This window comes from Corvus hawaiiensis, chromosome Z, assembly GCF_020740725.1.
Source record: "Corvus hawaiiensis isolate bCorHaw1 chromosome Z, bCorHaw1.pri.cur, whole genome shotgun sequence".
NCBI lineage: Eukaryota > Metazoa > Chordata > Aves > Passeriformes > Corvidae > Corvus > Corvus hawaiiensis.
Genome location: NC_063255.1, coordinates 66,557,768 through 66,573,182, shown reverse-complemented (window position 1 = coordinate 66,573,182; position 15,415 = coordinate 66,557,768). Strand labels below are relative to the sequence as shown.

General features: G+C 37.2%; 1 protein-coding gene across 6 annotated transcripts in view; it reads left to right on the top strand.

Moving 5' to 3' along the window:
• SMARCA2 (SWI/SNF related, matrix associated, actin dependent regulator of chromatin, subfamily a, member 2) overlaps positions 1-14,813 on the top strand; it is a 121,016-nt gene extending 106,203 nt beyond the window's left edge. For all 6 annotated transcript variants that reach the window (XM_048291939.1, XM_048291936.1, XM_048291938.1 and 3 more), the window contains 5 exons: positions 6,469-6,574; positions 7,843-7,944; positions 11,909-12,041; positions 13,138-13,280; positions 13,918-14,813. In XM_048291939.1, the coding sequence (XP_048147896.1) occupies positions 6,469-6,574; positions 7,843-7,944; positions 11,909-12,041; positions 13,138-13,280; positions 13,918-13,953 (520 nt within the window). In that variant the 3' untranslated portion in view covers positions 13,954-14,813. The remainder of the gene's footprint in view (positions 1-6,468; positions 6,575-7,842; positions 7,945-11,908; positions 12,042-13,137; positions 13,281-13,917) is intronic.
• Positions 14,814-15,415: the final 602 nt, after the last annotated feature.

The following is a 15,415-nucleotide window of genomic DNA, read 5'->3' as shown; positions in this document are numbered from 1 at the left end:
CCTAGATTCAGGGACCTGGAAACATATTTCCAGTTACACATTGATCCTGTTTCTCCCAAGTAAAGTATATGCATCATCTTTGCAGACTCCATTTGCAGTGCATATTAATCTGAGATTTTGTTGCAATTACTTATTAAACTAAGATTTAAGTGCCTTTACACCCTTGTACCTTGTTCTAACCTTGCAGTGTAAAACACCTGTTTAGAAGAGAGCAAGTTGCAATTCATCAGTCTGACATTATTGTCACACATTTTTCTAGTTCCCAGTCTTTTATTTTGTCTTGCTTTCCCTCTAAAATTAGGAATACCCATAGAAATGAATGTCATAGAATCGTATGTTATGTATGTTATGTTTTCACTACACAAAACCAAAGAACCACAGAATGGGTCAGTTTGGGTGGGACTACAGCAGATCATCTGGTTTAACCTCCCTGCTCAGACAGGGTCATCCCAGAGCATACGGTACAGGGTTGCTCCCAACATTTCTTGAATATCCCCAGTGAGAGAAACTCCGCAGCCTCTCTGGGCAATCTGTTCCAGTGCGTGGTCACCCGCATAGTAAAGCAGTTCTTCCTCAGGTTGAGGTGAAAGTTCCTGTGCATTGGTATCTGCATGTTCTTTCTCATCCTATTGCTTGGCACCATCAAATCAGTTTGGCGCACAAAAAGTAGTTTGTATGTGCACTTAAAATGATTTAGCCTTTTGAAAGAAGGGGCAGTTTTATTGCTGATAGAAATTCTTGTCAGAAAATTCAGAATAAGGAATTTTTATGCCAGATTTGAGCCCTAGCTGCTGATCTGCATCATACACATGCAGGCTTAAAAATTATATTTTTCCTCTTGTGATGGTTTTTCTTTATGGTTTATTTCAGAGGAAGACAAGCTGTAAGTTTAGCTTTCTTTTCCTGATGGTTAAAATTAAGTAGAGAAAATGAATCATACTTTATTCTGGCAGGATTAGGGAAATGATTGTCCCTCTGTAATCAGCACTGGTGAGGCCACACCTGAAATCCTGTGTTTTGGGCCCCTCGCTCCTAGAAGGATACTGAAGTGCTGGAGCATGTCCACTACCATGAGAAGGGTAATGGAGCTGGTGAAGAGTCTGGAGCACAAGTCCTGTAAGGAGCAGCTGAGGAAGTTGGGGTTTTTTAGCCGGGAGAAAAGGAGTCTCAGAGGAGAAGTTACTGCTTTCTACAACTGCTCCCTGAAAGAGGTTCAGCCTCTTCTCCTTGGTAACAAGTAACAGAACAAGGGGAAATGGCCTCAAGTTGCTCCAGGGGAGATTTAGACTGGATATTGGGAAAAACGGCATTGAAACAGTGCGCAGTCATTGGACCAGGCTGCCCAGGGAAGTGGTAGAATCACCGTCCCCAAGGTGTTGAAAAGGTGTGAGGATGTGACACTTACTGGTAGACTTGGAAGTGCTGGGTTAATGGTTGGACTGGATGATATTATAGGTCTTTTCCAACCTAAATAATTCTATGATTCTGTCATTCATACCTTGTAATCCTTCAACTTCCTTACAAACCCACTGTTTACTTCTGCTTTGCGTCAGAATATAGTGTTTCCTGTCTGGGTTCCAGTTTGATACTACCACTAGTTTGCATTAACTTTGCATAAATAGCAACAGCTGAATACAGGGGTCCTAGGATGCTGATAGGTCTGTTCCATACAGTGATTTCATTCATCATCAGTGATCCATCTGATCTGTTAATAGATTTAAGGTAAGGACTTGCATAGTGTACCAATTAACTTCACAAAGTCTCCTCCTGGTATCATGTAGCTGTTTACTACATTCTAATAAGGATATAAAAAATTGAAGGGTGAAGTTTGTGTGTCTTTTTCCTGCTTGGCAAGAGACTACTCCTGTCTGTGGTGTTTAGCATTTTGTTCACTGCATCATTAAAGCCAACATGTTGAAATCTGTGCCCATAGTACTCTTAATTTTGATGACACAGCTCAAGGTGAAATGGATTTTATTCAGTCTTTTCAGCTGTTTTCTTAAGTTGCCGGTTTTTAGCTGTTGTAAAATGGTGAGTAACGCAATTAGCCATTACTGATCTAACTATTGGTAATTAATTATGCCAGCTGATACTCTTGGGTATTCAAACACACAGAGTAAGTAATTCTTACTTATATCCAAGCCCTAGTTATGGAGTATGTAGCCATATGTCAAACGCAGGAGTTACATATTTAACTATTTTTATCCACTTCCATTTCAGTGGTGGAGACAGGTTTACCATGTACTACTGTAGTCAGTTCCAAAAAGGAGCCATTAAGCACTGATGAAAATTAATCATGTCCCTACATAGCTGGGTTACTGTTGAAAGTTACTATGCCAGCTCTTGTCATTCTCCTCCCCCACACTCGCTTTTCTTTTAAATACCATCTTTGTGAGTTGCATTTGATTCAAAGTTGTAGTTTTCAAGCCGTGGTTCTGTTTGTGAGCACTCTGACTTGGGCAAGCATGAAGGACTCTTCATTCTACCCACTCTAAATTTACTTCCATTATTTGTTAAACGTTTGAAATTTGCCGGAAATATGAGAACATCTTGCAGTTTCAGCTTCATAGTTACCTCGCCTTTTGAAATCAAAGGAGAGAGTCTTGGTAGTAATATACTTTTAATGGGCCTGTGCCAGCTGTCAAACAAATAGAAAAGGAGCCTCATACAAACGAGGTTCCTGCATTTAATTTCACCAAAGACAATACTGACTAAAAGGGTGGAATTGTAGGCTTGTATGCACCTTGTAAGCAGTTCGACAGAAATGAAAGAAAATTAGAAACATTGCACACAAATATTTTTCTGAGCAAAACCATTTTTTAAATAAGCAGTATTTCTTAATGCTTTTTTAACTTGTGCAGCATTCAAGTGTTTTTAATGTGAGCACACATGGGACTAGCATGTTGAGCTGATGCAGTAGCAGTGAACTGTCACTCACAGTTCTTTCACAGTCAGATCTTTTAATTTATTCTGCTCCTTCTTCCTTTCAGCACGTAGCCTGCTAGTTGCTAGGCAACCATAAGTGATTTTTTTACTGCGCATGATTTTTATGTGGTAGTTGTTGTGGTTATTATTTTCTAATAAATGGGCAAAAGGATTAAAATCAGAGTTGCATTAATAATTACTACTTTTCTCTTACTGTATCCACAACACAGCAATTTGAGATTGTTAGAAAAGATTACATTCATTTATAGTATGGATGCACATGTACAAAAGGAGTGCAAGATAGTACTTCTTTGTGTAGGTTCTATAAAAATGATAGAATAAGCTGTTATTGATCTGAGTAGACAAAATCAGGCTGTAGTCTTCTGTCATATCCTTAATGCTTTTTTTTAATGGCCTTAAATGATTTTAGTAATTAATTACATCAAGCAAAAGCTTAAGGGTTTTCTATGGCATTCTTTAGTTTAATACAATAGTGTGAACAAATCACAGTTGGCTGGTTTTGCACCTGGAAAATAGAATATTTCTGTTCAATAGTTTATGAGTTGTATTTTTAATATGAAATACCATATAAGGGTGGGTGTGTTGGTGTAAAAAAGAGAAAAAAATACAGCCATGAGATTAAAAGCTGTAGTCATCAGGAGCTGTTTCAGTAGGACAAATAGGCTAAACATGTTTTAAAATTTGATCAGAATTTATTGGTGTCTGTTTCCTTTTTAATGAAGTGTTTCTATTCAGTATTAAACTCTGAAGCACAGCTGAGGAAACCCCAGCAGCAGTGGTTCAGTAATTTTACTCAAATAGAGATTTCTGTTAAGGCTGCTGAAATTAAAACACAGCTGTGATAGTCCTTCTGTACAGCTAATCCACATTCATACTGTACCAAGGTTCAGGTAGGTAAAGTTACAGTGTGCCATGTAATGGTGCAACAGGATACTGCTTCGTTTTGCTTTGCTTTTCCTCAGGATCAGTGCCTTGCTTGTATAAGGTGGGCACTGATCACTTAATGAATAGTTGAATTCCCCCTGGGCTTCTTTATAATGCTCCTAAGGAGTCCAAATGTTTTGCAGATGCAAAACTCCTTTATAGCATTTTATTCTCATTTTATAAAAGAGGAATATAAACTTAGATTTTAAGATACCATTTGGGCCTCAGAGATCCAATTGCTGGTTTTCATAGTGTTGTGTATGTTTAGAAGAAATTCCATGGATCTCAGGTGCAGCTGTTACTGCTCAACACTTCCTTCTATGATCAAAACAAAAAAGAAAATGAAGTCCTCAATTTTCAAAGAAATAGAAACACACATTAGTTTAGTCAGTTGTATAGAATGTATTTAATGCATTGCTTTTCTTGTATTGCTTCCAGTTTCACTTTGTGAGGGTAGTCTGTGATGCAGACAGGTTCTGTCATGCAGCATGACACAGGCACACAGGTCAAGAACAAGAATGGTGCCTTTAAATCCATTGTATAACCACTTGGATGGGGAAAGTACGAAAGTAATGAATTTGTGAGTCCATACCAAAGGAGATAGCAGGTACAGTGGCCAGAATTTCACAGTTACTTGCTGGCAGGAGGGAAATTTTAAGACTTGGCTGTGAACAGCTACCTGGCCATTTTATGCTTGCTTCTATTTTAGTAACAGGATGCTTCCCAAATGAATTAGATCTGTTGGGTGAAGTTGCTAGTAGCTGCTGCCGAGGTGCGAGTGGTCTCTGTGAGTGTCTATCCCAACAGCTGTATAGAGTAGATAGATTTCACTGTCCTCTCCTGCAACAGGGACGCACCGTACGCCCACTGCCTTGCCTCACCTGCAGCGACCGTGCCCAGGAGCGCACTCAGGCGTGTGCCACAACCTTGCCGAGACCAAGGAGGCATCTTGGCAGCTACTGCTGAGCAGGCAAGGGCTGCTGCTGCTGCTGCAAGTCAGACGCAAATGTATGGGATGAGACAGAGGCTTTTGGTTTCTATGTCTGCATTGAATGAAAAAATACTCTAGCTGCCAGTTGTTCCCAAGATTTTGGTAGAACAATGCTGATTAGTAGTCTGCAGGTAGAGTATTTAGATTATCATCCTCTGTGATGGAAGGAACAGCATTGTCCCAGGACCAAAATGAGAACAGCAAAAAATTGTGCATTAGGTGAGCACCAGATACCTAGGAAGTGAGGAAAATCTCTTTATTCCTGCTTGTTCATTAATCTGTCAGGTCCATGAGAAAGATTGTACCTTCTCCAATTCTGATGTTATTTCAGGCATTAAGAAATGCATGCTGTATAGTAAGCATTTGTTACTTCCATAAAGGTCAGAGCTGTTGCCATCTTTTTGCTTTTTATCATCCTTTTTCTCCATTGCAGAATTCCTTTAGTTAACCTGCAATTCCGTTTTAGTTTAAAGTGTCTGATAAGGTCCTGCACCACTCTGGAGGGTGGCTGCAAGAGAAAGCTCAGGTGGATACCCAAACTTGGTAGCCTTCTTGCCCAACTCCTGTGGAGTTTGGTGTTCCTGAGATACTGTCTGAAAATTCAGCTGAGAAAGCAGGGCATTTCTGGAGTAGCTGTGAGAGAAGGAAGCGTGTGAATTGCACTGAGAAATGCTTGTGAATGCTGTGTGCAGTTCTTCACAGGAGAGCTCTTTTCTGCTACTCAGTGAGAAAAATTGGGGGGAAAAGAAAACCAAAAACAAACACAAAAACAACTAAGCCCACAAGTGTCATCAGCACATTTCCTCTCGAGGTGACTTACAGCCACGTATTATTTGCAAAATGACAGGTAAGAAGATTTTAAAAAGATTTCAATATGAAAGTGTTAAAATAGCTATTAAAAAAGGATAAACAATGGGAACCTATGGGAATCTTAGAAAATTCGGATTCCTCTACGTTATAGGCAGTGTTCTGAGAGTATAAAAGTTTTATAGATAATATATCACTTTATTTCAAATGAATGAAGAAGTACAATTTGCAGTAGTGTTTTTCAATATAGTTGGAATGATCTTCCCAGAAACCCAAGTCATTAATAGAAGTTACTCATTTTTTGTTGTTCTAACATCAAGTTAGTCTAATAGCAGTCAGCATATAGTATAATGGAAATCAGTATGGTTTGCTATAATGAGGAGTTAGAAGATCAACTATATAGTGATCAAGAAGAAGATGACAAGAGTGACAGAAGGGAGACTTGCTAAAAATCACTGAACAAAATTAAGGAAACAGTAAGAGTGTACTCAGCAAAAGACTGTGGAAATCAGATGCAAATCCTGATTCTTCTTTCATAAAGCCTCTTATACATATTCATCTCTAATGATGTTAGATGTGAATGGCGTATTTATGATACGTTATGACAACAGTTTCAAATTTAAAATTGTAAGTTAATTATCGGTACCAAATTTAAAAATCAGGGTTCCGTTTCTAATTCTTTGAAAGAATAACTGTGATTTTATTTTATTATTTTAATTTTTCCTTATTAGATTGTGCATGTGTGTTTTGTGAGAAAGTTGTAGTCGTTCTTTTCATTATGGCTTTGTTTTTCTCAATAGTTCAGGACGGCAGCTAAGTGAAGTTTTCATTCAGCTCCCATCTAGGAAAGAACTACCAGAGTATTACGAATTGATTAGGAAACCAGTGGACTTCAAAAAAATAAAGGTAAGGAATGAAGGAATTTTGGAAGTGGAGATCCTTCCATTTCTTTTTGCTTTACGCAGGGGTGAGCATAAAGGTGTTTTTAAAATAACAATATGAATATTTCATGCACCTGTATTGGTGGAGTAGATTTTAAACATTGTCACACAGCTTGTAAGTAATTTTGTTTAGTGTATATTGCCGTATATCACTGTAATTTCAAGGTCAAATCAAACTATAGTAGTGTGACATGAATGACACGCTCAGAAATGACATCTCGGTGCCTTTTTTTGCAAAGACCTAATAGTGAATCTGTCAAGAGCTCTGGTAAAAAACACACAGTTTGCAAAGATTTAATAATTCTAGGGCAATATAGCTATCCCTACCTTTAAAATCATAGAACCATAAATATCCTGGGTTGGAGGGGACGAACACATATCATCAAGTTCAACTCCTGGCTCTGCACAGGACACCCCAAGAATCACACCAGTGCCTAAGAGTGATGTCCAAACACTTCTTGGACTCTGTCAGGCTGGTGCTGTGTCCCCTGCCCTGGGAAACCTCTTCTAGTGCCCAGCCACCCTCTGGGAGAAGAAACTTTTCCTGATACCCAGCCTAAACCTCCCCTGACACAACTTCAGGCCGTTCCCTCGTGTCCTGTCACTGTCAGGACAGGAGAAGAAGAAAGTGCAGAGATCAGTGAGAGAGAGAGATCAGTGCCTGCCCCTGCTCTTCCTCTCATGAGGAAGCTGTAACTGCAATGAGTTCCACTCAAATCTGCTCCTCTCCAGGCTAAACAAACCAAATTAACTCAGCTGCTCCTTGTACAGCTTCCCCTCTAGACCCTAGCCTCATATCTTGGAAGAGCCAGGTCAGATCCAAACAGTGTTTGGTAGATGGGGTCTAGGTGGCATGTTGCACCTTAGGTGATGTTGTAATTCTGTATCTTTCACTTGTGTTACAGTTACTTTGTTTCTTTGCTGGAAAGACAAAACTGGAACTTCTTTTACCAAAAGAACTCTATTTCTCTTGCTTTTAACCCTTGCAGTTCACAAAGAAATTGCTTAATTTTTGCTGCTTTACCTTGATGCATTTTTTGAGTACTACATTAACAACATGGTTGAAGACTTTCTGTGTTTTAAACAGATCCTTATCTTGATGCTTAGGTAAATTTTTTTAAGAGAAAGCCTTTAATGTGTTGACTCATATTAATTCAGTGTCCTCTCTACTGTTCTTCTTTCTGCACCACTGCCCATTAATACTTGTCTTCATTTCCTCAACAAATGCAACAGGAAAGAATTCGCAACCATAAATATCGGAGTCTTGGGGATTTGGAGAAAGATGTCATGTTGCTGTGTCACAATGCTCAGACGTTCAACTTGGAGGGATCTCAGGTCTGAATGAGTCAATTTCTGTTGAACATACAGGTTTCCTCTATCTAATGTTTTCAGTGCTTGTTGATTATTATGTTTGTATATAAACTCTCTGTTTCAGATCTTACTTTGAGTAGAGAAAAATGTCCACATTCTTAGAATCCAGAATTCACTGGACACTGCTGCAATGTGTATTTTCAGAAAAATTGGTTTTAATACTAAATCTGAGATCAGTTTTTTCTGATATGTGTGTACTTTAAAGCTGCAGTAAGACTTTTTGAATCTCTGGTAAAAAGCAGTATGTGTAGAGTGATACATCAGTTTAGGTTTTCCAGAGTGGATCACAGAAGGAGCAGATGTAACAGTATAGCTCTAGGACAGGATGTTGAGGAAATACATCATAGAAAACTCTTCAGTTCTGCTCATGGAAGATAAAAGTTCAAAGTTGTTCATCAGTATATATAAAGCTTTTCATCCTCTGAAGCCTCTGGTTTTTAAAATTTTTTTATTGTTGAAAGGTCAGTGTCCATTTTAAGAGAAAGTAGTAATAAATCCCAGATGAGTCTCAGAGGCTTAGAAGGCAAACTCATCTCAAACAGATGTTTTGTACACACTGATGGGCTCAGAATTCAGAACAGGGTGCTGATCCAAAAGGAAATACTATGAAATCTTGATGATAGATAAGAAAGATAAGAGACCGATGAGAAAGTTGTCTCACAATACAATGAAACACAGTCTTGGATGATTATTTTTATATATGAGGTCCAAAAAGTGTGATGCAAAAACAATATTCAGTCGAAACAGAGACCATGAAGACAGCTTCCATAACGTGCAAGAGATAAGAAAAGATGTTAATAGAAGCCTAAATAAAAGTAAGCTGAAGGATGGTGCTGCCAATAACAAATGTCTGCTTAAAATTTGTAAACATTAGTGATAACATTTCGCTAAACTGGAGAGTTTATGTTAAAATTTGAGAATTAAAAATGAGTATGGAATTAATTATGAAGAATTGTTGGATTCAGTTCATCATTTAGTGATTATTTTTGATATCAAGAGACAGAAAATGCTTTCTGTAATATGTACATGTGGTATTTTTACTGTCTTCAGTTATATGGAAACAACTACAAATAAATCAACTGAAAATACTTTTTGAAGTAAATTAATTATGTTAGAATGCTTAGGACAAAATTTTGCTACGTGTCCAGATGTAAATTTTCAGTTTACTGCTTATTCATATAGCAGTAAAACGGCTATAAGTATCTAATTATAACAAGACGGGGAAAAAAGTAAAGGAAAATTAATAACAAAAAGTATGACTGAAACTTCAGAAGATGGTAAGAATTCGTAGAGTAGATAAAAAGAGGTAAAGAAAAACCAGTATTGAAATGGGAAAAATAATGAAATCATCAGAATGACTCAACCTGCTTATGGAAAACTGGTCTCTTGTTAGGCAGAGGTGGTAGAATTGAGAGGAATAATCCTGAGTGGACAGAAGTGTTAGTAGATATTGCTATTCTGTTTGGAAATAACATGGGATGTATCAGTGTTGTAGTATTATTTTCTGTTCCAGAAATTAATTATTAATGACCAGACCTAATACTACTTTTTATAGCACGAAGCCCAAGTAATTTGTGTCTAAGATTTTTCTTTTTTTTTTTTTTTCCTGTGAAGTTCTCACACCATTCATTTTGATTTCCCCTGAGCTGCAGGATACTTCTGCAGTAGTCCTCTAGTTTTCCAGGCCTCCTTGCTACCATGTGTTCTTTGTTACAGTTCTGGTATAGCTTTGCTCTGACATACCAATTGACTTCAGTAAATTAGATTACTTGTGTGTGCACTCAGAATGAAAGGGCTAATTCAGGTTGTTGTTTAAGCACACAGTGACTTCAGGTGTTCTCTTAGTGTGGTGCATGCTGCTTTTCCTTGGAGCAAAGCAGTTCCATCTGAGATGGAAGCTTGTTCAGGGTTTTCAGGGATAGAATGACTTTGTGTGTTAAGGCTTTTGTCCTCAACGTTTTGGAAAGCTTACCATGTTGTAATGGTGAAATGACACACAGACATGTACAGGGTTAAAAATGCCATGTCAAACAGAAGATTTCTCATGAATGTTGTCATTTGTTGCGAAGTTCTTTTGTTGTTACTTCTCCCTTTTTGAAGAAAGTTCTACTGTCATTGTTGCTTGGTTTTTTGAAACCTGTCAGAATTGGGTTTTTGTCAAAATAATAACATTTCTATTTGCACAGCTTTTCATGAAGCAGCCCTGTGGATTTTTTTGTGTATCAAAATAGATATGAATATTACAAGTAATTCCACATAAAGAAGGTTAAAACAATTTTTGAAACCCTTGTGTTTCATTGGGAAACTCTGAAAGTATGGGTCACATTGATGCCCTAACTATGTAGTACCCAGCATTAAAAAAATAAAATTTTGTACAGGTCTTTAATTCTTTTTGTTTTAGAATAGTGAGAGTGAGAAAAAACAGAAGGTTAGTTGAAAGAGCCATTCCTAAGAACAATTGAATAAGCTAGGCTTATTTATATGAAAAATAAATAGTTCTCAGGAGGAATTTGGCAGGTTCTATCAATAGCTGACTTGAAAAGAAGTAGCTATAAGAGAAAGTCAATTGTTATTTGACTTTAAGGAAGCAAGTTCTGGTGTCTCACGGCTCTCTAATGTTATAAGACAGGAGAGCAACCTTTTCAAAACATTCATGATTATTTTTTATAGATAATAGATATAAAAAATTTTACCATGATTGAGAGCAGTCAAACATCTCATAACAAAAAGCACAGAGGAACTTACAGAATGGGGAACAATCCACAGTGAGAGGCAGTCTTTCAAAAAAAACACTTGGTGGTCAAGTGAAAAAAGTAGGAACTGGATATTTCATGTTAGGTATTCTGAAGAAACTTTTTCTAATTCAGTTTGTCGAACCCACAAAATATTAGAGCAATTTTACCATGTTTAGTGTACAGATTGCATAATGGCAGCCAAAAATCCTTCCATTATCTTTTTCACAAATACCTAGCATCCCCTTATACAAGAAAGTGTATTTAGGCAGAAGAGTAGAATGGCAGACAGCCAAGGTAGATGATGATGATGATGATGATGATGATGATGATGATAAAATCAAATGCAGTCTGTGACTCTGTACTTTTCTGGTGATTATTCTTAATTGTTTAGTGCTGAATTGTCCAGTGCTTGTTTTCTGACATTTTACAAAATAAACTGCATAAGATTATTTGTTCACGTGATGGCAAAGAACCAGATACTCGGCAACACAACAAGATTTTTACTGTGTTAATCTAAGAAATGTGTTACAAGCCAGAAGTAGTCACTCTTGAGAGTCCCCCCATGTTTGAGGTTAAAGAGAAAATCTGATGATTTATCCAAGATACTTTGGATACTACAGAATGTTTAAGAACACGTGTTCATTTTAGAGCAAGCCCTAATTTTTTTTCAGTCTTTTTAGATCTGAGAGGAAGGATGGGATGAGCTGCTTGAGATAAATTATTTTCCTTGTAGCCACTTTGGATTTCAGAAGAAAACTAAAGATAATTAAATGATGGCTAGCCATTTGTCATTATTAACTGTATTGCCAGACAATAAACCATGTTTTAATTAAGGTGTTTACTGCTGAAGTCTGTTCCTTTGGCAGATTTTCAAAGCTGTTGTGCTCTGATGAAAATGCACTATAGTTCCTATGGTAGTAGAAATAATAAAAAAAAACACTAACTAGACATTTCAGATGTAATACATTGTAAGAGTTGTTTCTTTGCAGCTCACTACTGATAAATTTCTTCATTTAGAGCAGGAAGAATTAATGTTGGCATTTCTCGTACAATTCATGCAACAAACATTGTTACTTGGTATTTGAAAATGCCATATACTCTGTAGATTTGCACTGGAAATTAAAGTTTATTCTGTGAATTTTTGATCCTGCTTGACTTCATAGTTCTGACAGAGATTTGTACCTATGCTGTAGATCTATGAGGATTCCATTGTTCTTCAGTCTGTGTTCAAAAGTGCACGACAGAAGATAGCCAAAGAAGAAGAAAGCGAGGATGAAAGCAATGATGATGAAGAAGAAGATGAAGAAGAAGAGTCAGAATCAGAATGTGAGTCCCCTGGTAGATACTGAAAATAAAGTATATCTGGGGATGGAAGAGGAGCTTTTTCTGTTTCTGCATGGAAACTGGTTAAAAGGTCCTGTTTTCCATTGGTGGAAATAGTTTCTTACTAAGTTTGCTTGGGTGTTAAAGTTGTTTTAGTCTTTCAGCTGGATGTTCTGGCTTACTTCTGCTTAAACTATTTTTAATCCAGAAGCAAATCACAGAGGTGCTTTGGGAGTGACCATAATTGTTTATCAGCCTTTCAGGGCCTGTTCATGTTGTTTGTAAATGGAAGCGCCTGGAAAGGCTAGAGACAGTCTTTATCCACAGGTGGTCAACTTTTGTATGATGTGACATGCAAAGTTCGTCGTATGGTTAAGAACTAGATGATGTTGAAAATACTGTTCAGTGTGACAAGGACTAAGTGGAACTCTGTTTCAGAACACTCATTAAGTCCCTGCAGACTTGGAAACATGATGAAGTGGAAAAGGAGGGATTTCTTCATTGCACTTTGTGCCATCCAGTTCATCTACCCAAACTCCAGCTACCCTTTTTCTCTGGTTACAGATGCTGTAGTACGTGGCCCTGAGCTACCCTTCCAAGCGTGTCATACGTGTGTGCTATGCACGCAACTTTGGCAGGTCATTTGGAAATGAGTGGATATTCTGGAATCAGAGTAACATGTTCTTTAGAAACGTGTCAACTCAAAATTCGCCAGTAACCTCTACATAGCATTTCTGTGCTTCAAAATACAAAAAAAATAAAATCTCTTTATACAAAGAGGGTAAGGAAGAAAATATTTTTAAATGTGTATCTTCTCACAGGACCATGTACCACCTGTAGACACCAGGCATTCTGAGAATGAAAAGAAGATGCACATGATCAGCTTAAAGTTAGTCTTCATAGTTTAATATGTATTATTGTTAAAACTATGAAAAAGTAGAGAAATAAAAGCAAATACCTCTTGTTTTGTTGTTCCACAGTCCATATAAAGTCAGAGGGGAATGTCTTTTCAGGCTGCTACCGGAGATGAATTTCTGTGAACGGAGACAGCACTGATAAGTGAATGTTACATTAATGTACATTGTTAAACTTTTTGCAGCAAAATCAGTGAAAGTCAAAATCAAGTTAAATAAGAAGGATGAAAAAAGTCGGGAGAAAGGAAAAGGCAAGAAGAGGCAAAGCAGAGCAAAAGCCAAGCCTGTCGTGAGTGATGATGATAGTGATGAGGATCAAGATGAAAATGTAAGTTTTGTTCAGTGAGACTGTGGAAGTGGTTGCAGTGATTGCGTCTCTGCCTTGTCCTGCTTGCTGTCAGAATTCTCAACTATTCATGCTTAAGCCCATGTTTAACATGTCGTGATCATCCTGAGAGAATTGGGTGGGGGTGTTAACTGTATCTGAGTGTGCTTGGGAGATTTGGTTCCAGTGCTGGAAGACAAGAAGTCTAAGAAGTTTGGATCTTATTCTTCGAGCTGTTTGTACATTCATCGAACCTTTAAGTCTCATGGTCTGTTTGCTTTTGTCCACAGATGAAAAATTACAGCTTGATTGTTTTTTACCTTTTTTTGGTGGGTGCTTCTACTATTGCAACAAATGAAAATAGATGTCTTCCCAGTTGTTTTTAAATGTCTGGATAGAAAGAAAGAGCTGGTGTTTCCTGACTCTCTGTCTTCCCTCTCTAAAGAAGTCTACAGCAATTAGATGAAATGTCATGAAAGAGAAATACTAGATAACACAGTACCTTTCTTCAGGCTATCTTGATTTATCAGTTTAATTGTCATATTTCTTCCTTGTACTTCCTTTTATTTTTCCTTCTTTAACAAATTCCACAGAATAGCTGGAAAGAATTTCTGACTTGTCTTGTGTCTCTTACCTCTAGGACCAGTCGGAAGCAAGCGGAAGTGATGATGAGTGATCCATAGGGTTTATTTTCTTGGCAGAACTGACCCCTTCCCCTTCTCTTCTCTTTTCTCCTATTTTACACCCAGTGAATTCTTTTTGTCAAATAGACATTGGGTTGTTTCTGTATTCTCATTCTCTATAAATTAGCTTTAGGTTAGTGCCAGACAAACATATGATATCATGGTGTAAAAAAGGAAAAAAAATGTAACATATTGTGACCAAATGGGCCTCAAAAAGCAACAACAAAGAAACCTTTTGAGGGAAAATGTGGGTTGATAGTATATTTCTATGGGCTGGTTTTGACTTTGTAATGGTTTGATTGTGCCTGGTTTTATCATTTGATAAGGTTTTTTCAGTGGCATCAGAAAGACAACAAAAAAAAGTCTTTTGTAGCATTGGTAACCAGGATAAGTCATTAAAAGCCACTGGTTATTTTATTTTTCATCAGGCAGTTTTCAAATTTTTTATTTGTCCTGTACTGATTTTTTACACTGTGGTACATATATGCAACTTTGTTTAATAGCTTACAAATGTTCAGTAGTTAGCTTTCATACACCTTGCCCCATATACGTTTTTCCACTTTACGCTTGATGATCTTCAGAAAAAGGCTTTTTGAATTGTATCAAATTTATGTCTACTGTGACCTTTGCTTAACTTTTTTTTCCTCTATTAAAAAGTTGGTTTTAAAAATGCTATTGAATATTGCAATCTATATAGTGTAACGTATGGCTTCTTTCATCAGACTGATCTTCTATGTTACCAATGTGGATTATCACCTTTTCCCTAAAGTGTACTTAATCTTTGCTTTCTTTGCACAATGTCTTTGGTTGCAAGTCATAAGCCTGAGGCAAATAAAATTCCAGTAATTTTGAAGAACGTGGTGTTGGTGTTTTCCTAATAAAGAAATAATTTAGTTCAATAAATGCGGCCTTGTGTTACAAGTTCCACAAAAATATTTTTATAGTAGCAATGAGAGGGCAGGAGTGTCTCCTGTAGAGAAGTCCACTGTGGTACTTTCACGGGTAGGAATTACCTAATTCTGTTCTGATGAAACTAAGCATTCCATTCAGTGGGAACAGAACTTTAGAACTGTGCCGTCATATGAGTGTTTAAACACCAAGGGCCGTGTTTGCGCAGGGGATAACTTTTTTAATTACATTGAAATGAAAATGTAAGATTCAAATATCATAGAAGTATCTTCTGAGATGGAGAGAAGATGCACAACACATGTTAAAGTAAGAAGAATAAAACTGAAGTAGTAGACTGATACTTGGAAGTAAACGTGTAATTCATTATTAATTACAATTCAAGTGATAAAGCAATAAAATAAACTTTTTTTTTTTCAAGAAATGTATGTCCATGTGCCATAGTGGGTATGAATACAGTTAGTTATGCAGGCAGTCAGCCCACCCATAAGTGAGTTTATTTAAAGTCTTACCTTGAGGTATCATGGTGGTGATGCAATAAGATGTGAT